Source organism: Scyliorhinus canicula, chromosome 21 (assembly GCF_902713615.1).
Source record: "Scyliorhinus canicula chromosome 21, sScyCan1.1, whole genome shotgun sequence".
In the NCBI taxonomy this organism is placed as follows: Eukaryota; Metazoa; Chordata; class Chondrichthyes; order Carcharhiniformes; family Scyliorhinidae; genus Scyliorhinus; species Scyliorhinus canicula.
In genome coordinates, this window is record NC_052166.1 from 32868401 (window position 1) to 32892569 (window position 24169).

Here is a 24169-nt window from a genome sequence, read left to right on the forward strand (position 1 = left end):
ATCTGTATGAGTGGCAGGACAAACTTGCACTAACATTGGAACTTTACAAACCTTTGTTTTTGAATTGAACCAATGATAAGTTATTTATAATATCAGTCACAATAATGTCAATGTGTTACCAGTCACAATACTGAGCCTTCCTCTGAATGTCTCAATCCTTCCAATAATAACCTAATTGTCACAAGTAGGTTTACATTAATATTGCAATGAAGTTACTGTGAAAAGCCCCTCGTTGCCACATTCCGGTGCCTGTTCGGGTCCACGAAGGGAGAATTCAGAATGTCCAGAATTACCCAACAGTGCGTCTTTCGGGACTTGTAGGAGGCAACCGGAGCACCTGGATGAAACCCACCCAGTCACGGGGAGAACGTGCAGGCTCCGCACAGACAGTGATCCAAGCTGCGAATCCAACCTGGGATCCTGGCACTGTGAAGCAACAGTGCTAATGACTGTGCTACCGTGACGTACCCTTAGCATCATCATCACTTGATAGACTGGATTACTGAGGTTTTGATAAAGGTTCAATGCAGTTGAACCTGACTTTTCCCTCCCAAAAGACAAATCAGGATTAAATCTGATGAGACCTAAAAATGCCAGTGCTGGCATTCCACTTCCAGTGTGGCACAGTGAGCCATTCAGCTCACTTGGCAGCTACCCACCCCATCTGTAAATGGCTGGGGAGAAATTACTCTGGTACTTACATACTGAAAATGCTTTATTCTCTTTCACTTTCTGATTCAAATCTAGGTCTTTGCGACTCCTCGAATTCTGTCTTCATTTCGACACCAGAGAGCATTTTAATTGTTCAGACTTCACTTTACGCAATAATTTGAAATAAAGAGTACAAAATAAAGTTAAAGAGCAAATGGCGCATATCATTTGTGGTCTGTTAAGAGGTAGAAAGTAGGGGATTAAGGTGATGACCGTCACTGCAAGGTCAGTAAAGTCTTTACATTTTTTAGAATCCAAAAACCCAGATATTTTCTTAAAGAAGCCACATGTTTCACAGTTTAAAGCAAAAGTATTTTACGACAGCAAAATCAAATAATAATAATCTTTTATTGTCACAAGTATGAAGTTACTGTGAAAAGCCCCTAGTCTCCACATTCCGGCGCCTGTTCGAGCAATCTGATACGGGAATTGAACCCGCGCTGCTGGCCTTGTTCTGCATCACAAACCAGCTGTCTAGCCCACTAAGCTAAATTGGCCTCTAATATGAATATTAATAAATATACTCTATCTTAAATAGTCAGTTACATTAAAGAAAGTAAAAGTATAATTGTAATAGCTATCCCCAAGGGCTAACCTCTTTAAGGGACATTCTCTGAAGGAGGGATGGGGTGGGGATTCAATGGGATATGTTGGGACTTGTCCCAGCAGTTGGACCCTGGAGCTGAGGATTTTAAAGCACTTTGTAAAGAATTGTTTAAAGTTGGAATAAATCATTGTCTATTATAAGTTAACTGGTGGAACCAATTCTTGAAGTTATTACATTGGCGACGAGGTAAAGACCAGTGACTTAACTTGCAAGAGCTCATGGAAAACGTCCGATTGTAAGTGTTGCAGAACAAGTCCAGGCATGTCTAGCCTGCAAGGAAGAGAAGAGTCGAAATGTCTCTTTTCAGGAAACTAGAACCGTTCGATCCCGGTACAGAAAAGTGGGTACAGTATGTGGAACGCAGACATACTGGTAACTTCAGGGGGTTCACCTCCTCAGGTTTAAGAACATTGGGACCAGGCTGATGACATATACAGGGGAGACCATGAAGATAATAGGCACAACGATGGCCCCAGTGGACTATCAACAGCAATCTGCTCGGCTGTCTTCAGTCGTGGTGGCTAGAGACCGAGTTTAATCGGGCATGACTGGCTCCAAGAGATTTTTAGCATCAAAGAACGGGGCCCACTCAAGATCATCAGCAAATATCAAAATGTTTTCCAGGAAAAACTGGGGAAAATAAAAGAAGTCAAAGTGAGAATTTGTATCTGCCCATAAGCCACTCCAAGATATTTCAGGGCCAGACCTGTCCCCTATGCATCATTGGAGAAGGTCATCATTCAACAGTGTGATTTGCAGATAGGGAAACACCCATGGTGCCAGTAGTGAAACTGGATAAAACCATTTGCTAACAGTGCATCAGGTCGTGACCTGGATGAGAATCCCATACCCAAAATCAAAACTCTACAGGCGAAACTGGTGGGAAGTCAAATGTCCACTAAGTTAAAGATGAGCCATGCCTACCAGCAGTTGGAGCTGGATGACGCTTCAAAGGAATAAATGACCATAAACACCCAGACGGGGTTGTACCAATACACACTCTTGCCCTTTGGAGTTTCATCAGCGTTTGCTATATTCCTTAGAACTAGTTTACTACAAGGCTTGTTGGGTGTCATTGTGTACTTTGATGACATATTAGGAACAGGACCTGAAGAAGCAGAACACTTGTCAAATTTGGAAGAATTCGTAAGAAGATTCCAGGAAGTATGAGTCTGCCTCAAGAGAGAGAAGTGCATCTTTGAGACTAATGGGGTGGCTTCCATGAGTTATCAAGTGGACACACAGGGGTTGCAGTCCATGGAGGACAAGGTAAAAGCAATTAAGGAGACACCAGCCCACAAGAATACCTCAGAACGCAAGTGCTTTCTGGGGATGGTTAACCGTTATGGACAGTTCCTTCCAAACCTGCTAACAATGTTAGCTCCACTACATGCATCATTATAGAAACAGCATTATTAAAGAAACACCAGATGGGTCTAGAAGGCACCACATAAAAAACACGTAACCAGATCAAGCGGTCGTCATGTTTACTTGTGCACTTCAGGCCCACCAAGAAGATTAGAAGATAATAGTAACATGTGACACATCTCGTTATGGCGTTGGGGTATTATTATCCCACAAAATGGGTCAGAGAGACCTGTGGGATATTTGTCGAGAACCCTTACAGATGCGGAGAAGAACCATTCATAAATCGAGAGAGAGAGAGGTTAGCTGTCATCTGTGGCATCAATAAATTCCACTAATATCTTTATGGGAGACATTTCACTTTAGTGACAGACCACACACCACTGTTGGGTTTATTCAAGGAAGGTGAGGTGATCCCACTAATAGCTACGACCCAGATACATCATTTGATGTTGTTCTTGTCGGCTTATGAATATAGCATTGAACATTGTCCAGGGACGCAAACAGCTAATACAGATGTCCTGAGCTGTGATCCTTTGTCAGAGATGATGCAACCACCACACTACTAGAAGAGATAAGAATGGCCATGAATTTTCTCGATGCTTTGCCAGTTTCGGCTCATCAGATTAAGTACTGGACAAACAGAGACCCATAGCTGTCAAGGTGAAACAGATGAGATTGTATGGATGGCCTTACCAGATCTGGAAAGACATGTTTAGCTGTGAGGATGATATCTTTCTCTCGGGGTTGAGAATGGCCAGTAAGATGATTTTTACTCAAAGAGTTACATACATGCATGCCCCATCTGGGCATGTCTAAAATGTAGGTGCTAGCGAGAAGCTGCATGTGGTCGCTTGGCATCGATGCTGCAATTGAATGAGTGATAAAGCACTGTGATCAGTGCCAATTACAGCAGACGTTATCCACCGCAGCTCCGTTACACCCATGGGAATGGCCAGGCCAATCATGGGTTATTAAATGAAATGAAAATCGCTTATTGTCACGAGTAGGCTTCAAATGAAGTTACTGTGAAATGTCCCTAGTCGCCACATTCCGGCGCCTGTTCGGGGAGGCTGTTACAGGAATCGAACTGTGCAGCTGGCCTGCTTGGTCTGCTCTCAAAGCCAGCGATTTAGCCCTGTACTAAACAGGTCCACATCGACTATGTGGGAGCATTTATGGCACAAAAGTTTTCTTGATAGTGGATGCCCATTCTAAGTGAATGGAGGTGTTTGAGATTTTCTCCATAACTGCTTACGTCACAGTTGAGAAACTGTGAAAGTGTTTCTCGATCCAGGGGATACCAATGGTCCTCGTTTTGGACAAGCGAATGGCTTTTACCGGGGCCGAGTTTCAGAAGTTTATTAATTTTAACAGAATAAAACATATCAGAACGGCACTACGCCATCCTTCGTTTAGCCGAGAGGGCATGGAGACTTTCCAGGTTAGCATGAAGAAGCAAGCACCCACAACTTAAAACACCAAGTTGAGCAGGTTCCTGCTATCATATAGGATCACCCTGCATATGACTACTGGAGTCTCTCTAACGGAGCTGCTGATGGGTCATCGGTTGTTGACCTGCTTAAACCTTGTGTTCCCAAATGTAGCAGGGTGAGTGGAGACAAGCTACAGGAAGCAGAAGAGGAACCATGATTCATTTAAAAGTGCAAGAGCATTAGAAGTAGAGGATCCAGTGTTTGTGAAGTATTTCGGTAACAGACTAATTTGGGTTCCAGGAATTTTTGTGACCAGAACAGGGATGGTGTTCTATTAGGTTCAAAGACAGGGAAAGATTTTAAAGTAGCATGTAGACAACATACATGGGGCAGAACTGTCCCAAGAGCTAGTTTTACGACCTGATCCAGTTGTGCCAACAGGAAACGCTATGGGTTGCCCAAGAATTAACTCATAACAGGCCAGAGTGTTACCTCCTAGGAAACGGAGGAAGGTGAAATGTCGGTACAAGGAGCAAGTCCTTGTGAAATAAGGCCAACAGTACCTAACTCAATACAAGAACTTTAGTCACTGGAGCCCTGTCGCTCCATGAAAAAGAAGTCGTCACCGGCAGACTGAGTTATTGATGAACTAGTGCAATAGTGTTCATAATCGTAATTTAATTATTCCCATGTGTAAAAAGAGGCTTACGGGGGAGGGTTGTAGTAGTTAATCCCTTTTACGGGATGTTTTGAGGGAGGGGGGTCATGTGGCTCACTGATCCGATCAGAGATAGGGGTTGGGATTTCACTGGGACATGTTGGGACTTGTCCCAGCAGTTAGACCTGAGTTTTGTGAATAGAAAGACCGTTTTCAAGCACTCTGTAGATAGTTGTTTATAGTTGAGATGAGTCATTGTTTCTGATAAGTTAACTGATGGAGCTAATTCTTGAAGTTATTACAATAATGAACTCCATGATCTATAATCTAAATAGAACTCTTTAAATCCTATTTCCTTCTAATCCACTGGACCTATACCCCAATGCACTGAAATTAGAAAAGAATTGGAAGGTTACTGCCTGGTCGGCGTGCTGCTTCGAAGATTCGTAGAAAAGAATTGAGATTTCTTGAGCTTTCTGCTTGCTTCCAACAAAGTTTTCTCTTCCTATTTCCTCCAACTATCCTAAAGTTGCAAACTCCCCATCCAACATAGGTACCTCTAGTGGTTCAAAATTTTCTTGGTTCTAATATTCTTTAACTCTGGAGTTTTGCATCTAACTCTCTCTCTCTCAGCTCGCCAGACGTTCAACACACTGTTAGGAATCCTTCAGTTAATAAGAGTTTTAAACTCTTTTAGCCAAAGCACAAAATTTCAACTGAGCTCTGTGAGATTTTCTTCCTTCCTCTCTGCAGCTAACTTGTTCTCCAACTTAAAACCTGAAACTTCTTGAACACTGAATCACACCACAATAATTAACTAATGTTGTCTTCTTTCCCCTCTATTGTTTATCTCCCAGGGAGTCATATCCTAGAGAAACCTAGTACTTAAAGGGGCCAACACACAGTTTAGTCTTTCTATACCAAAAAACATGGGATTTCAAACAAGTGAGAGTTCAAACAGGTTATGAATATTATTTCAAAAGCAGGCCATTGACGTACAATGTTGCAGACTTATATTTCCTGAAAAACATTCTATTATAGCTGGTCGTAATCCATAAATTTTTAAACAACTCTGATGATAAAAAAATGCAACAGTGATTTTACTGGCACACATGTTCCAGATGGTTCATGCAGTCACCATTAATTTTAATTATAACATGCTTGCCAAATTCTCTGATAAGACGACACATACCTTGGTCAAGGCAACACAACTTTAGAGATGAAAATAATTAACTTATGCGGGTCAAGTAGATTTGCTTATAAGGGCCATGGCAATCAGTTTACAAAGGTCAAGTCTATACACTCATAGTGTTCAATGTGGTGTACCAATAAGATCAAAGAAGCGTGGTTATAATGGCCAAAGCAATGCACTTTTAAAGATCAACATAATGTCTTTTTTTTTATTAGTTTATGGAATTTGGCCATCACGGTCATTTATTGCTAGTTCGCTGAGAAGGTGGTTGGAGTTTGCTACAGTCTGTGGTTTGGTACACCGGCAGTGCTATTAGACAGGGAGCTCCAAGGTTCACCCAGCGACAGTAATGTATTTCCAAATCAAGGGTATTTATCTTGGATGGAAACTTGCACGAGGTTGTGTTCTCATATGCCTGCTGCCTTACCACTGTTCATTGGTAGTGTTTGCAGAGTTGGAAGGTGTTCTGTCGAAGGTGCCATGATCAGTTGCCACAGTACACCTTGGTTCATTCGGCAACCACACTGGTGGATGAAGCGAATGGTATTTGGGGTCTATTTCCCCTCTATGTTAGAGCTTCCAAAATGCATTACCTCACATTTGTCTGGATTAAACTCCATTTGCCATTTCGCTGCACAAGTCTCCAACCTATCTATATCCTGCTGTATCCTCTGACAATCCTCAACACTATCTGCCACTCCACAAACCTTGGTGTCATCCGCGAACTTACTAACCTGACCAGCTACATTTTCCTCCAAATCGTTTTTGTGTGTACTACAAACTTCCGAGGCCCCAGCACAGATCCCTGTGGAATACCACTAGTCACAACCTTTCATTCAGGAAAACACCTGTCTACTGCTACCCTTTGCCTTCTGTGACGGAGCCAGTTCTGTATCCATCTTACCACCTCACCTCTAATCCATTGTGACTTCACCTTTTGTACCAATCTGCCATGAGGCACCTTGTTAACAGCTTTACTGAAGTCCATGTAAACAACATCCACCTCCCTCCCCTCATCAATCATCTTTGTTACCTCCTCAAAAACTTGATCCAAGTTAGTGAGGCACGACCTCCCCTTCACAAAACCATGAGTCTAATGCGAATGAGTCCATTTGTTTCCAAATGTGTATAAATCCTGTCCCTGAGAATTCTCTCCAATAATTTACCTTCAACTGACATGAGGCTCACCGGCGTATAGTTTCCAGGACTCTATCTGCTATCTTTCTTAAACAGCAGTACCGCATTAGCAATTCTCCAGTCCTCTGGGATCTCACTTGTAGCCAATGAGGATACAAAGGTGTTAGTCAATGCACCAGTAATTTCTTCCCTTGCTTCTCTCAGTATTCTGGGGTAAATCTCATCTGGCCCAGGAGACATATCTACCTTAATATCTTTTAAAAGACACAATACCTCCTCTTTGATGTCAACATGACCTAGACTGTCCACACACCTACCCAAGAATCATCTTCCACAAAGTCCCTTTCTTTGGTGAACACTGACGCAAAGTATTCATTTAGTATCTCGCCCATTTCCTCTGGCTCAACACATAGAACATAGAACAGTACAGCACAGAACAGGCCCTTCGGCCCTCAATGTTGTGCCGAGCCATGATTACCTTACTCAAACCCACGTATCCACCCTATACCCGTAACCCAACAACACCCCCCCCTTAACCTTACTTTTTTTATTAGGACACTACGGGCAATTTAGCATGGCCAATCCACCTAACCCGCACATCTTTGGACTGTGGGAGGAAACCGGAGCACCCGGAGGAAACCCACGCACACAGGGGGAGGACGTGCAGACTCCACACAGACAGTGACCCAGCCGGGAATCGAACCTGGGACCCTGGAGCTGTGAAGCATTTATGCTAACCACCATGCTACCCTGCTGCCCCTGCTGATGCAGTAATAGATTCAATTGAGTTGTAATTTGAACAGAAGTGATATTGTTCAACACAATCTGTATAGTTTGTGATTTGTACATTTTGGGCTAATGTGATGCATAGCCTTCCAGGTTGCAGGGGATGGCATATTTTGTAGATATTAATACGAGCTTCCAGGAAGGAAATTACAGAGCACTAATAGACTTGCCCCATTGTCCTTAAATGGTCCAATTCTTTCCGTGGACACACTCTTTCTTTTTACATATGAATAAAAAGCTTTGGGATTCACCTTAAACCGACTTGCCAAGGGCTTTTCATGATCCTTCCTAGTCCTCCTAATTTTCCACTTAAGTACCTTCCTATTTTCTTAATACTACTCAAGGATTTTGACTGTTCCCACCCTTCTAAACCGTGGAAGAGCCTCCTTTATTTTTTGACCAGGTTCATAATATTCCTAGTTATCCAAAAAGCTCCCTAAATTTCCAATACTTATCCTTCGTTCTTTCAGGAACATGACTTTCCTTAATCCGAATCAACTGTCGCTTGAATGACTCCCACATGTCCTATGTTGATTTACCCTCCAACAGCCACATCCAATCAAAATTCTTCAATTCCTGTCAAATGTTATCGTAATTTGCCTTTCTCCAGTTTAGGACCTGAACGCATGGGTTATTCTCATCCCTAACCAAACTAACCCTTAAACATACGGAATTATGGTCACTACTCCCAAAATGTTCCCCTACTGAAACCTCAACCACCTGTCCTGGCTTATTCCCAGTATCAGGTCCAGTACTGCCCAATCCCTAGTCGGACTATCTACATATTGCATCAAGAAGCCTTCCTGGATACATGTTACAAACTCTGCCCCATCCAAACCCCTAGCACTAATTGAGTCCCAGTCAATATCGGGGAAATTAAAATCCCCTACCACAACAACCCTGTTACTTTTGCACCTATCCGAAATCTCTCTACCTATCTGCTCCCCCATCTCTCAGTGGCAATTGGGGGCCTGTAATAAACACCCAACATTTATGATTGCCCCCTTCATGTTCCTGAGCTCTACCCAGATTTCCTCATTGTATCAGCCCTCCGAGGTGTTGTTTCGCAGCACGGCTATAATATTCTTCTTAACCAGTAATGCTACTCCACCACCTCTTTTACATCCCCTCTATCTCTGCTGAAGCACTTGTATCCTCCAATGTTAAGCTGCCAATCCTGCTGTTCCTTTAATCACATTTCTGTGCTCGCCACAATATCATAATTCCAAGCACTAGTAAGTGCTCTCAGTTCATCTGCCTTACCTGCTATCCTTCTGGCATTGAAATAAATATACTATAAACCACTACTTTTGATCAGACCGGGTGATGTTGTTCTGTTATTTTTGTTCTCTATTTCCCCTTCAACGTTCAAGGCAGTACAGTTTTAAGAGTTGTTATTCTTCAGCCATTTCTCCTTATGCCCTGGTCTGTCTTTCTATTTTAAAGGAAGGTTTTGGTTCTGTGGAGTTTTGAATTATGAGGCCCTTTGTGTAGGAGTGAGTGAGAATATAAAACCATGTGCAGATTGGCCACCAGGTATATTCTCCGTTTTGTTTGGTGGAGCAAGTGGGCAAAGCTTTAAGCAGTAATAGATTCAATTGAGTTGTAATTTGAACAGAAGTGATATTGTTCAACACAATCTGTATAGTTTGTGATTTGTACATTTTGGGATAATGTGATGCATAGCCTTCCAGGTTGCAGGGGATGGCATATTTTGTAGATATTAATACGAGCTTCCAGGAAGGAAATTACAGAGCACTAATCAAATTGTGAAGTCAGATTACATCCTCGGTGATAAGCGGTGAGCTTGAGCAATTTATCATCTGAATTCAGAGATCTAATTACTGCTTTTAATTTGCTCCCAGGTATTACTGATGTGAGCTACTTGTTCATTTCTGATAAACTGAAAAATCAAAAAGTTCCGTCCTGCTGGGACTTCAATGTTAACTTTTGCTGGTGTGATGGTGTTTGCGTGGCAGTGTTGGCGTGGCAGTGTTTGTGTGGCGATGTTTGTGTGGCGATATTGGTGTGGCAATGTTGGTGTGATGGTATTGGTGTGGCAGTGTTGGCATGGCGGTGCTTGTGTGGCAGTGTTGGCATAACAGTGTTGGTGCGACGATGTTGACATGCACATGTTTGTGTGTGTGTGTGCACGTATGTATTGATTGGTAATGATGAGAAACATTATATTAAAATTGTTCTATGTAATATTAGCATCCAATGCACATTAATTAAATTCCATTGTTATCTTAACAAAGATAGGGGGCGTGATTCTCTGCTCCCCACGCCGGGTGGGAGAATCGCGGGAGGGCCCCCCGACAAATTTCACGCTCCCCTGGTGCACCCCGCGATTCTCCCCCCCCCCCCCCCCCCCCCCGGCTCGGAAGAATCGGTGCTCGCCGTTTTTCACGGCGAACGGTGATTCTCAGACCCGGATGGGCCGAGCGGCCTGCCGTTCGCGGCCGTTTCATGACAGCGGCAAATACACATGGTCGCTGCAGTCGTGAAACGGGAGTGAGAAGCCCGTTTGAGGCTTGCAGGTGGCCTAGCAAGGAAAGAGCATCACGACTGTGCTAGGGAGGGGACAGGCCCGCGATCGGTGCCCACCGATCGTCGGGCCGGGGTCCAAATCGGACGCATTATTTCCCCTCCGCCGCCCCGCAAGATCAAGCCGCCACATCTTGTGGGGCGGCTGAGGGGAAAGACGGCCGTTTGTGCCGTCAGCGTTATGACGTCAGCCGCGCATGCGCGGGTTGGAGCCGGCCAACCTGCGCATGCGCGGCTGACGTCATTAGGCGCGCCGGCCGTGTCATTCTTGGCGTAACACCCCCGCGGCCGAGAGCGCCGCTCCTAGCCCCGCCGGGAGGGGAGAATAGGGGCGAGGAGCGGCCTCGGCCGAGTTCACGACGGCGCTCCCGATTTTTCCCGGGAGCGTAGAATTCCGCCCGGGATCCTTTATGCATTTCATATTAATGTTCCATAAAAAATATCATGCTAATTAAATCAAAAATATGGAGAGAGTTTGATGTGGGTTTTTTTGCAAAACAAATGCACTGTTGTGCGATGGATTTGAAACGAAGGGCTGATCCCAGATCACCGGAGATGGGCTAAAAGGTGAAAAGGCTTGTTAATGATGTTGGAAGAAGTTGGGACGGAAGCCTGATGTCTTCCAGCCATTACTGGATATTCCCAGAAGCGTGAACAGCAGCAATCTAGCCGTCCATCCATCAGAGGTGGGCAGCCAATTAATACCGCCCTGTCCCGGTCATTTTACTCTGTATGAAGGTAGCCCCCAACAGCTTCTTTTCAGGAGGGAGGGTGGTGAGGGTTGACCTCCGATTTCCAGAGCGTGCCTGGTACATCAAATATATATCCTTTCTCAGCCTTTGAGAGTCCCTCGATATGGTGTATTTGATGGTGCCTCGACATGGTGCCTTTGAGGGTGTCTGTCTCTGTGGCCGAGGCAGTGGCCACCTCAATGAGTGGCCCAGCTGCTTTGAGAGGCTTCCTTAACTGGATGGCAGAACCAGGTAAAAAAACTCTGTTGGTTATAAATCTAAGACATTAGGGCTGTGGTTAGCAGTTGGCCTGAGGGCCTATTGAGTTCTGTAAGTGATTATCCAGAGTAGGATTTTCAATATTATGGAGCACTGACAAGATATTTATAAATCTGAGTAACTCCCAGCAAAATAAATGCATGCATCACATTCTCAACTGGCATATGTCATGTCAGGGTCTGATGTGCTATGTATTTATACAGCAAGTTATTATTTGAGTAATGAATTGTAGAGAAAGTGGATTTTGTGGAGAGTGGGTTGAGGTATCTGATGTTTGTTTCTCTATCTCTTTCACCCCACGTTAATGATTCTCCCCAAAACTTGGATGGATTTGGCGCAGGGAAGGTTTCTGGTGTTTAGCTCTAATTGGCTGATTTCTGTCATTTCCACATTTAAACTCAGCCATTCGTTGGCACTTTGACCCTGTCATTTTAATCAATCCCTAGCCCTGACCCCTCATGCTTCCCTCCCAACTTCCTACATCCCATCAATGTCAATCATTTCCCACTCACTCCCAATGGACTTTCTTACCTTCTGTGTCAACTCATGTTCCCCACTCACCCCTAATGACCTCTCATACCCGCCATGCCAGCCCATGTCCCTCCATCTACCCCCAATGACCTCACCTAACCTCAACGCCAACAATTCTATGCACTCTGTGTGGAATCAATGACCCCAAGAGTAACAAGAACAATTGTAGACAACGTTTTTTAAAAACACATATTAATTTGATATGATTGATTTTGATTTGATTTGATTTATTTTCACATGTACCAAAGTACAGTGAAAAGTATTTTGCTGCGGCCAAGGGAGCATACACAGTACGTACAGAGTAGACAAAAAATAAAAAATCAACAGAGTACATTGACAAATGGTACATCAACAAACAGTGATTGGTCACAGTGCGGAACAAGGGGCCAAACAAAACAAATAATGTTATTTAGTGACCGACTGTTACTACAATCCCATAAAAGTGTAAATCAACGTCAGCTGAGAACCTAAACAAAGATGTTTGTGGAAACAGGTGCACACGTGAGAAAACTTAGCTTGATTGATTTTTTTTTCTTAGATCTATTTTGTCAATGAATCAGTGCTTATTTACACAAGGCAAGGAGGTGTTAAGTGATTACAGTTTCTTACTTTAATGGCCTGGTTGATTGACATTTTTAATGGATAGCTGGTTTTAAAAGCTATGGGCGCGATTCTCCGCTCCCCACGCTGCGTGGGAGAATCGCGGGAGGGCCCCCCGACAAATTTCGCGCCCCCCGTGATTTCCCCCCCCCCCCCCCCGCTCGAAAGAATCGGCGCTCGCCGTTTTCACGGCAAAGGCTATTCTCAGACCCGGATGGGCCGAGCGGCCTGCCGCTCGGTGGCCTAGCAAGGAAAGAGCACCACGACTGTGCTAGGGAGGGGACAGGCCCGCGATCGGTGCCCACCGATCGTCGGGCCGGGGTCCAAATCAGACGCACTATTTCCCCTCCGCTGCCCCGCAAGATCAAGCCGCCACGTCTTGCGGGGCGGCTGAGGGGAAAGTCGGCCACCGCGCATGCGCGGGTCTGTGCCGTCAGCGTCATGACGTCAGCCGAGTTCACGACGGCCCTCCCGATTTTTCCCGGGAGCGGAGAATGCCACCCTATATATTTGCTGTTTTTAAGCTTCTCTACAAATTTCATTGTACTATAGGGCTCATTGGTTCTATACAGTGTCTACTGGGTTAATGGGTTTGGATATGCTATGAGTTAGCATGGGGTTATGAGGGCCGTTGGGAATGGGTAGAGGATTATAAATTGGTATGCAGATAAGAGGGGTTGTTGGAAGTGGCGGGAGGGGAATAAGATGGACTGGGGGATACAAGGGAGGTTTTGGGGGGTGGGTGGAGAGGAATAAATTGTCATGAAGTGTTTCAGGGGTCATTGGGGTGAGTGGGAAGCATGCATTGCATGGAGGGAATGAGGGGCCAATGGGAGTGGGTGGGATGCACAAGTTGCCATGGGATGCATGGGTGAGATTTTTTGAACTTACCTTTCCCTCATCCAGCCACATTTGGGAGGCAGTGGACCATGAGTCCTTGAAAAACTTGACCGACTTCACAAAAATTGTGGAAAGCCAGAGATGCCTTTCACTGCAATGTAGCTGGCCCTGGCCGGGAGTGCAGGGTGCAGGCCTGCGTCTTTGTCCCACATTGGCGAAAAATGGGAGGCTCCAGGAATGGGGCTGGGAATCTCAGAATCCTTTTCCTGCCATTTCTTAAGCTTCACGGAGGCTCCTCAACTCAATGATAATCCAATCAATAGTCATTCATATTTTCATCCAGCAGTTTTATTTCTAGTGGTGTAAAATATCAATTAGGTCATTTATGAAATGGCACTAGTGCTCATCTAATTATCCCTTATTCTGTCATGATGGGATAAATTATCCTGATATTTATACTTACTTAGGTATAATTTAATTTCTACTTTGGATTATTTCACTCCTGACATGATTCAATTATGATTTAGATTTGAGACCACATGTCCTTCAAAATGGGTTCCGGCCCACCACCAAAGTATTTCTTTATGTATAAATTTAGAGTATCCAATTTTTTTTCCAATTAAGGGGCAATTTAGCGCGGCCAATCCACCTCCCCTGCACATCAGTGGCTTGTGGGGTTGAGACCCACGCAGACACTGGGAGAATGTGCAAACTCCACATGGACAGTGACCCAGGGCTGGGATCGAACCCGGGTTCTCAGTGCTGTGAGGCAGCAGTGCTAAGCACTGCACCACCGTGCCTCCCATCACCTAAGTGAACACAACTCAAATAATCCATGACTTATACAGACGCACAAATTAGAATCATAGAATCCCTACAGTGCAGAAGGAAGCCATCAGTCCATCATGTCTGCACCGACCCATGGAAAGAGCAACCTACCTAGGTCCAATCCCCACCCTATTCCCATAACCCAGTAACTCCACCTAACCTTTAGACACGAAGGAGCAAAGTAGCATGGCCAATCCATCTAACCTGCTTATTTTTGGACTGTGGAAAGAAACCGGAGCACCTGTAGGAAATATACGCAGACATGGGAGAATGTGAAAACGCCACTCAGGCACTCACCCGAGGCTGGAATTGAACCCGGGTCACTGGCACTGTGAGGCAGCAGTGCTAACCACTGTGCCACCATCCGCCCCCAAGTTAGCCGGATGACAGGGCCTCCCTTCCCGCCATCATAAGTTTTGACTATGAGTGCCCAGCCGCCATTTCACACCAATAAGCATTGGTTGGCTGCAGGCAGGACTTCTGTCCCTCACTCGAATGGAAGTCCTAACTTAGATAGCCACCGGCAAAATCTGATTGCCAACAGATCTCCAGTTCATGCAGTGCCAAGAGCTAGAGTGGACAGAAGAGGAACTTCAGGAAGATTCCTGAACCCAAGTTCTAGGAGAGGAAGACAAATACCTTTTCGGGTCCCAGGGTGGGGACAGTCAGGTAGGCGGAGGGGGGTGCAAATCAGGCAATCGGAGTGTCGGAGGAGAGGTCAATGGTCAATGGGGGAGGCAGGTCCAATGGCAACTTTACCTCAAAGGGTATTCTGAAATCAGCAGTGGTTTCTTTTGGAGGTGTTTCCCCCCCATTCCCCAACCCACCTGAGCTTTAAGCCCTGAGGTCTAAGCCCATTCATTTTCAGCTTATATATCCCCGTAGCCTTTAAATTGAGGCTGGTCGGGAAATAGCCCTTAAATGGCTAATATTTGCATCCGAGGCCCTGCCTGCTCCAGCATGAAATCACTGCGAAGTCGGGATGGGTGGTGACCTAGAAGGAATTCCGTTTCTTCAATTTCACATTTTTCATCAGTAGAGAAGGCAAAATAAAGATAGTGAATGAAAAAAATAGAATGAGAGGGGAGAGATAAAGGAGGCAAAATTAAAAATCAGAAACAAGTTTGCAACAAAAATCTTTCTTTTATAATTTTTCCAATTAAGGGGCAATTTAGCGTGGCCAATCCACCTACCCTGCACATCTTTTGAGTTGTGGGGGTGAGACCCATGCAGTCACGGGTGCAAACTCCACACGGACAGTGACCGGGGGCTGGGATCACATCCAGGTCCTCGGCCATGAGGTATCAGTGCTAACCATTGCGCCACCATGCCGCCCTTAGCAAAAATCTCGAACAACAATTAAACACTGAAGTAATGAGCCTTCACACTTGTAAGAACCCATTTTCAGCACCATTGAGTATTTTAGCAGTAATTAAGACTCAGCATAGTGCTAACAAGAATACTTGATTGGAATGGAAAAATCCTATGGTGTGTTTAGCTCATATCTAAAATGCCGGTACAGAAGCTTTGCATTCTTCAATACATTTGAATGGGGAATCAGATAGTAAGATGCCGTTTTCTCACCTGACAAAGGAGCATTGCTTAATTGATAACTTCCAGATGTTTGCAATTAATTTTGTGTCTACCCCCGACTGTCCAATTTTCACATAAATAATTTTGAATGTTATTTGACTCAGCATTATTTTTGCAGTAAATTCTGGCCCCAAAATATTTTCTTTGCTGTTAAAACCAACAGCAGTTCGGAGAAAAAATAGGCAATGCAAAGAGACATAACAAAAGTAAACATCAAGGAATAGTTTTTTTTATTAATTCATGGGGTGCAGGCACCGCTGGCTAGGCCAACACTTATCGAGAAGGTGGTGGCGACTGCAGACCCTGTGGTGTATGTAAATCAACAGTGCTGTTAGCGAGGGAGATTACAGGATTTTGACCTAACAACAGTGAGATATCTTTCCAAGTCAGGATGGTGAGTGGCTTGGAGGTGGAAATTTCAGGGTGTGGTGTTCCCATGTATCTGCTTATTCATTGGCTGTGGGCGTTGCTGGCTGGGGCAGTGTTTTGCCCTTCCTGAACTGCCTTCCTCTTCAGAGGTCACTGCGGGTGAACCACATTGCTGTGGATCAGCAGTCCCATGTAGGCCAATAAGGATGACAGATTTCCTTCCTTCCCTGAAGGACAGATAGTTTCATAGTCATCATTCGACTTTTAAGATTTTTATTGAATTCAAATTTCACCATCTGCTATGGTGGGTTTGAACCTTGGTCCCTAGATCTTGCCCTAAATCTGTGGATTACTAGTCCGGTGATAAGACCACTACACCACTGTCTCCCCAAGTAGTTGTTGTGGGTTTAGAAGGTGATGTGTACGGAGCCTTGGTGAGTTGCTGGTGCATTTTATAGATAGTACATAGCACTGCCACTGAGCATTGGTGGTGGAGAGAGCGAATGTTTGTGGATGGGGTGCCAATCAAGCGGTCTGTTTTGTCCTGGATGGTATCACAATTCTTGAATAAGAAATTGAAAAATAAAACAGAAATATATTTGAGCGACATATGACTCAATAAAAGAAAGTCAGGATGTGAGTACATCCACAAATCACAGACAGTGGTAGTGAAGTAGAAGAAATATTACATCACCACTTTGCTTCAGTATTTACCAGAGAGTAGATTAGGTGGACCTAACATTGGAAAATGAGATTAGAAATGTTCTAACCAAATTTAAAATAAGAAGTGAAATGTTAACTAAACAAATCAAGCTGAAAGAGGAAATAACTCTTGGTCCAGGTGGATTATAAGATCAGAAGACATAGGAGCAGAATTAGGCCATTCAACCCATTTAGTCAGCGCCGTTCAATCATGTCTGATATATTACTCATCCCCATTCTCCAGCCATCACCCATAAGCCCTGATCCCCTTATTACTCAATATCCCTATCTATGTCTTAAAACAACTCAGTGATTTGGCTTCCACAGCCTTCTGCGGCAAAGAGTTCCACAGGTTCGCCACCCTCTGGCTGAAGAAATTCCTCCTCATCTCAGTTTGAAAGGATTGTTCATTCAGTCTGAGGCTGTGGCCTTGGGTATAGTTGTCCACTTCTGGAAACATCCTCTTCATGTTCACTCTGTCTAGGCCCCTCAGTAGTATCCTGTAGGTTTCAATAAGATCCCCCCTCATCCTTCTAAACTCCAACCAGAATCCTCAACTACCCCTCATATGAAAAGCCCTTCATTCCAGGGATCATTCTTGTGAACCTCTCTGGACCCTCTCCAAGACTAACACATCCTTCCTCAGATACGGGGCCCAAAACCGCTCACAATACTCCAAATGGGTCTGACCAGAGCCTTATACAGCCTCAGAAGTACATCCCTGCTCTTGTATTCTAGCTCTCTCAACATGAATGCTGACATTGCATTTTCATTGCTAACTACAGACTTAACCTGGAAGTTAACCTGAAGAGAATCTTGACCGAGGACTCCTGAGTCCTTTTGTGCTTCTGATTTACGAAGCCTTTTCCATTTAGAAAATAGTCTATGCCTCCATTCTTCTGACCAAAGTGCATAACCTCACACTTTTCCACATTGTATTCCATCTGCCACTTCTTTGCCGACTTTTTTGGCCTGTCCAAGTCCTTCTGTTGCGCCCTGCTTTTTCAATACAACCTGTCCCGAAGCAGATCTTTGTGTCATCTGCAAACATAGCAACAGTGCTCTTAGTTTCTTCTTCCAGATCGTTAATATAAATTGTGAAAAGTTGTGGTCCCAACACCAACCTCTGAGGCACACCATTAGTCACTGGCTGCCGTCCTAAAGAATACCCTTTTATCCCCATCCTCTGCCTTCTTCCAGTCCGCCAATCCATTATCCATGCCACTCTTAACACCTTGGGCTCTTAACTTATTTAGTAGCCTCCTATACGTCACTTTGACATTTTGCCTTTTGGAAATCTAAATAGATCACACCCACGAGTTCTCCTTTGTCTAACTTCCATGTTACCTCCTCAAAGAACTGTTACAGATTTGACAGACATGACTTCCCCTTGACAAAGTAGTGCTGACTCGGTCCTATCGTGTCATGTACTTCCAATCTCCGCGATCTCATCTTTAATAATCGACTCTAAAATCTTACCAATGACCAAAGTCAGGATAACCGGCCTATAATTTCCTGTCTTGAGCCTCACTCCCTTCTTAAACAGGGATGTTACATTAGTAATTTTCTAGTGCTCTGTGACCCTCTCTGCCTCCAGTGATTCCTGAAAGATCACCACCAATGCCTCCACAATATCCTCAGCTATCTCTTTTAAAACCCTGGGGTGTAGTCCATCTGGTCCAGGTGATTTATCCATCTTAAGACCTTTCAGTTTACCATGAACCTTTTCCTTAGTGATCACCACTACACTCACCTCTGCCCCGTGATTCTTCTAGTCTGGTACCCCAATGGTGTCTTCCACCGTGAAGACTGATTCAAACTATTCAATTCCTCTGCCATTTCTTGGTTTCCAATTACTACTTCTCCAGCCTCATTTTCCAGTGGTCCAATGTCTATTCTTGCCTCTCCCTTACCTTTTATATGTATGCATTTTAAAATAATCCAGCAAAGAGGTAGCAAGTACACCATGAAACATTTTTAACAATTCATTACGAAAAGGTGTAATGCCAGTTGACTGGCAGAGACTTATTATTGTACCTATATTTAGGATGGGGGATGGAACATTCCCAGGGAACTATCCAGATAGGTCAGCTTAGTTCTGTAGTAGGAAAATAATGGAATCCCTAGAAAAACATAAAATAGAGAAACATAAACAAACAATGTAATAATAAATTGTTGACATGAATTTCAAATAGGACAGTTTTTGTTGACCAGCAGCATTGAATTCTTTGAAGAAGTAACACAGAGAGTAGATATTGGCATCGCAGTAGATGTAATTGATGTGGCTTTCCAAAAGTCTTTCAATAAAGTGCAACACAGTGGACTACTGAATAAGATTAGAGCATATGGATTTAGGAGCCAAGTAGGAGAATGTTGGCTTCATCTGGTCCCCCAGCCGCATGTTTCTCGATGGCGTGCGTTCGCTGGTGGTGGGATTCTCTACTCCCACCGCTTGTCAATGGGATTTCCCATTGAAGTCGCCCCACACCACCGGGAAACCTGCTGATGGGGGTGCGCTGCCAACGGGGATCAGAGAATCCCAACAGCCAAAGAATTCCATCCAATAATCAACGTTGAGAAGGACAGCAACAAATTAGAAGAAGACGTTGATAAACAGGCAGAACAGATATACAACAAAGTATTACATTTTGGCATGAAAAAGAATTAGACCATGTTTTACTTGGGTGGCAATAATCTGAATGATGGGAAGGGTAAAACTACAAGAAGTATAATTGCAGTACGTCAGCGTGTGAGGAGAAGGCAGAGATTAATAGGATGAACAGGCACGCCCAGTCTAATGACTGGAGAGGGGGAAGGAAACGTGAAAAATCAAAATGTCAGGTGACTGTGTGAGTGAAATTTGCGAATGGGGCTGCGTGTTATCAGAGATTAATAAAGGAGTTCAGAATATGTGAAAGCATAGTGCACATGAAAATCTTGCAAGGGAAAGGCAAATCAGTAGGACATATTTAAAAACCTTATACCTGAATGGGCACCGTATTTGGAATAAAGGCAATGGGCTGACGGCACAAATAGAGACAAATGGGTATGATTTGGTGGGGATTACTGAAATATGGTTGCAGGAAGGCTGGGACTGGGAGTTGAATGTCCAAGGGTACTCAGTATTCCGAAAGGAAAGACAGGATGGAACAGGAGGTGGAATTGCTTTATTGGTTAAATATGGCATCAAAGCTGTATTAAGAAATGATATTGGAACTAAGGGTCAAAATGTTGAATCGATCTGGGTGAAAATAAAAACAAGGGAAAAATCTCTTTGGTAGGAGTAATTTACAGGCCCCCGATCAATACTTCCAAAGTAGGCATAGTATAAACCAAGAAATAATGAGGGCTTGTTAGAAGGGCACAACGGTAATCATGGGTGATTTTAACATACATATTGATAGGATTAATCAAATTGGCAAGGGTAGCACTAAGGGAGATTTCACACTGTCTATGAGGGATTGTTTCTTGGAGCAAACCAGGGAGCATGCTATTTTAGATTTAGTATTATGTAACGAAGAAGGGTTGATAAATAGTTTTGTCGGCAAGGATCCTCTTGGAAGGAGTGATTACAGCATGCTAGAATTTCAAATTCAGATTCAGCGAGAGAAGACTAGAATTTTAGCATTGGGCAGAGGTAATTATACAGGCCTCAGGGAAGTGTTGGCCCAAGTAGAATGGGTACAAGTAATTGAGGATAGGACAGGTGAGGAACGATGGAGATAGTAAATACTTCTCAATTAAAGTATATTCCTGAGAGGAAGAGGAATTGTAAAAGGAAGCAAAATGTTCCATGGCTAAACAAGGAAACCAAGGCAGCCATGACGGCAAAAAGCTCGGACATACCAAACTGCAAAAGCCAGTGGTAAACTGGAGAATTGGGAGACCTTTAAAGTTCAGCAGAAGGCTACTAAAATAAAATGAAAAGAGCGGAGATGAACTTCGAAAGAAAACTAGCAGAAAATGTAGACACTGATACCGAAAGCTTCTATAAGTATGTAATGAAGAAGTGAATAGCCAAAGTAAATGTTGACCCTTTCAGGGACGATACTGGTGAGGTAATAATGGGGAACGCAGAGATAGTGGGGGCACTGAACCAATATTTTGCCTCTATCTTTACGGTAGAGGATAATAGATTATTTCCAAAAACTACAGTTAATGCAGAGGAACCTGGTGAAGCAACCGTCTCCAGGGAGATGGTATTGAATAAACTTGTGGGATTATAGGCAGATAAGTCCCCGGGACCTGATGTCCTGCTCCCTGGGGTATTCAGGCAGATGGCAGTGGGGATAGTGGATGTATTGATTATGATATTTCAGATTTCCCTGGATTCTGGAAGTGTCCCAGTAGATTAGAAACACTCTTATATGATGCTCCTTTTCGGAAAGGGATAGAGGCAAAGAGTGGGAAACTATAGACCGGTTAGAACATAGAACATAGAACAGTACAGCACAGAACAGGCCCTTCGGCCCTCAATGTTGTGCCGAGCCATGATCACCCTACTCAAACCCACATATCCACCCTATACCCGTAACCCAACAACCCCCTTAACGTTACTTTTATTAGGACACTACGGGCAATTTAGCATGGCCAATCCACCTAACCCGCACATCTTTGGACTGTGGGAGGAAACCGGAGCACCCGGAGGAAACCCACGCACACAGGGGGAGGACGTGCAGACTCCACACAGACAGTGACCCAGCCGGGAATCGAACCTGGGACCCTGGAGCTGTGAAGCATTTATGCTAACCACCATGCTACCCTGCTGCCCCGAAGTCAACTAGGTTGACTTAGTGGTGGGAAAGTTGCCGGAATCAGTCATTAAGGAGGAGATGATTGAACATTTGGAAAGACAAAGCTCAATTCACCATTGTCAGCAGATTCAAAATGCATCTGGGCAGAGCGATCTGGGTGTCTTTGCTCATGAATTGCAGAAAGCTAGTATGCAGGTCCAGCATGTAATAAAAAAGCAAATGGAATTTTAGCGTTTATTGCAAATGGAGTAGAAATGTAGAAAAGCGTTGTCACAATTGTGTAGCGTGTTGGTGAGACTGCATCTTGTGTATTGTGTCCAGTTTTGGTCTCCTTATTTAAGGAAGGATGGGGTGCCATTGGAGGCAGTTAAGAGGAGGTCCAGCAGATTGATTCTGGGAATGAAAGAGTTGATCTATGAGGAGAGATTAAGCAGTTTGGGCTTATACTTGCTGGAGTTTCGAAGGATGGAGGGGATCTGATCGAGGTATATAAAGTACTGAGAGGGATTGATAAAGTAAATTTAGACCAAATGTTCCTCATTGTGGGGCAGTGTAGACAAGTGGTCACAGATATAGGTTGAGAGATGCTGAATTGAGAACTGAGATGAGGAGGAAATGTTTTTGCAGAGGGGTGGTGTATTTGTGGAACACGCTGCCGCAGTGCAATGGCCTCTGATTTATTGAAGGCGATAGATACATTTCTGATAAGCAAAAATGGGCTGAAGGATATGGGTCAGGTGGGAAGGGGGGTCGTGGGGTGAGACTGTGAAGAGATATGATTGAATGGCAGAGCAGGCTCGAGGGGCTGAATTGCCTACTTTTGCTCCTAATTCCTGTGTAGTCGAGGAGCAAAGGGATATCTGAATACAATCCCACACATGACTAATGATAGCCACAAAGGTTGATAAAACCATGAAAAGGTCAACGAAGCACTCGGGTCTATTTCTAAATGGATAGAATTGAAAACTAAAGCAGCTCAGTTAAACCTGTATTGAACCCTGGCTAGATCACACGTGGAGAATTTTGTACAATTCTGCTCACCAGAGTATAAAAAGGATACTAACACACTGGAGAAGGTGCAAAAAAGATTTACAAGGATGAAACCAGAAATTCAATGTTACACAAATGAGGAAAGGGTGAACAGGTTGGGTCACATTTCTATTTCAAAGACTAAACTGAGCGATAGTCGAATGGAGGTCTTCAAAATTACGAACGCTTTTAATAGAATAAACAAAGGGCTGAACTCTGCGGTCCCCCCACAGCGGGGTTTTCCCATGAGGGAGACAGTCCACCATCGGCATGATCTTCCGCTCCCGCTGAAGCCGATGATGGTTAGCATTCCTCGCCCTTCCCCAAGAGCGGGGAATGCCCTTGGCGGGGCCGGAAGATCCCGCCGGTGGGAAGGCCTGGAGAATTCCGCCCACACACAGAGAGAGAGAGAGAGTGTGTTTGTTTGCACTTGTGGGTAGGACTCAAAGGCCATCAATAAAAGGTAGTCCCTGAGATATCAAATAGGCGAATCAGAGAAAATGTCTTTACTCGGTGATTGGAGAAACAGTGGAACTTATCCACACAGGAAATGTTTGAGGCGAATAGTAAAGGTGCATTTATGTGGAGGCTCGATAAGCAAATAAGAAAGAATGAAATGGAGGGTTACATGAAAGAGAGTTAAATGAGGAAAGACAGCAGGTGGCTTGAGAGGAGCATAACCACCAACGTGGACTGGTTGGGCCAAGTGTTCTTGTCTCTGTGCTGCATATCCTTTATATTTCTAGTAGTGTGTCAGTTTGGAAGAATAATGAGGAGAGATAATATAAGCCAAATGGTATGATTGTAACAGAGAGGACTGAGAGTTACAGATGGAAATCTTTAAAGGTGGCAGGACAAGTAGATAAGCCCATTCAAAAAGCATAGCATTTATTAGTAGAGGCATACATTACAAAAGCAAGGAAGGTATATTAAAGATTTCTGAATCATTGACAAGGCGGCTTTTCACTGTAACTTCATTGAAGCCTGCTTGTGACAATAAGTTATTATTAGCTGGAGTATTTTGTCCAGTTCTGTACACCACACTTTTGGAAAGATGTCGAGACATTAGAAAGGTACTAGAGATGAGGGACTTGATAAAGTTTGGTGTGAAATTTTAGCTTCATCTTATGAGTGAGTGGTGGGACACATTTAAATATTGCACATTATCTATTTATTTTTGATAGAAGTAATGATAAGTGATCTGCAGTATCGCACAAAGCAATGTAAATGTATTGCCAGTTACAATACTGAGACTTCTTCTGAATGTTGAAACTCTTTCTAGACATTTGGTGAGACATTATCATCAGTGAGTCCCTCTATAATTTGGCTTGAATCTTGGAAGTGCTATTGAAGTCTGACAGATTTTCAGGCTTTTTTCGAAAGTGAAAGTTTTGTGTTTGTCAACAGTTTGGAGCAGTTCAGGATACAACAAAGGATAACTGAGGCTTGTGATTTAAGGGTTAAGCCCAGTTGA

At 43.9% G+C, this 24169-nt stretch overlaps 1 protein-coding gene across 8 annotated transcripts in view; it reads left to right on the forward strand.

Moving 5' to 3' along the window:
- Window positions 1–24169, forward strand: part of LOC119955607 (astrotactin-2-like) — a 1814189-nt gene that overhangs the window by 1622534 nt on the left and 167486 nt on the right. The window contains exon 21 of one of the 8 annotated variants that reach the window (XM_038781994.1): window positions 748–843. The exons of the other annotated variants lie outside the window; for them this stretch is intronic. Coding sequence (XP_038637922.1) covers window positions 748–838 — 91 coding nt within the window. The 3' untranslated portion in view covers window positions 839–843. Of the gene's footprint in view, window positions 1–747; window positions 844–24169 lie in introns of those variants that run through there. 8 annotated transcript variants of the gene reach the window in all.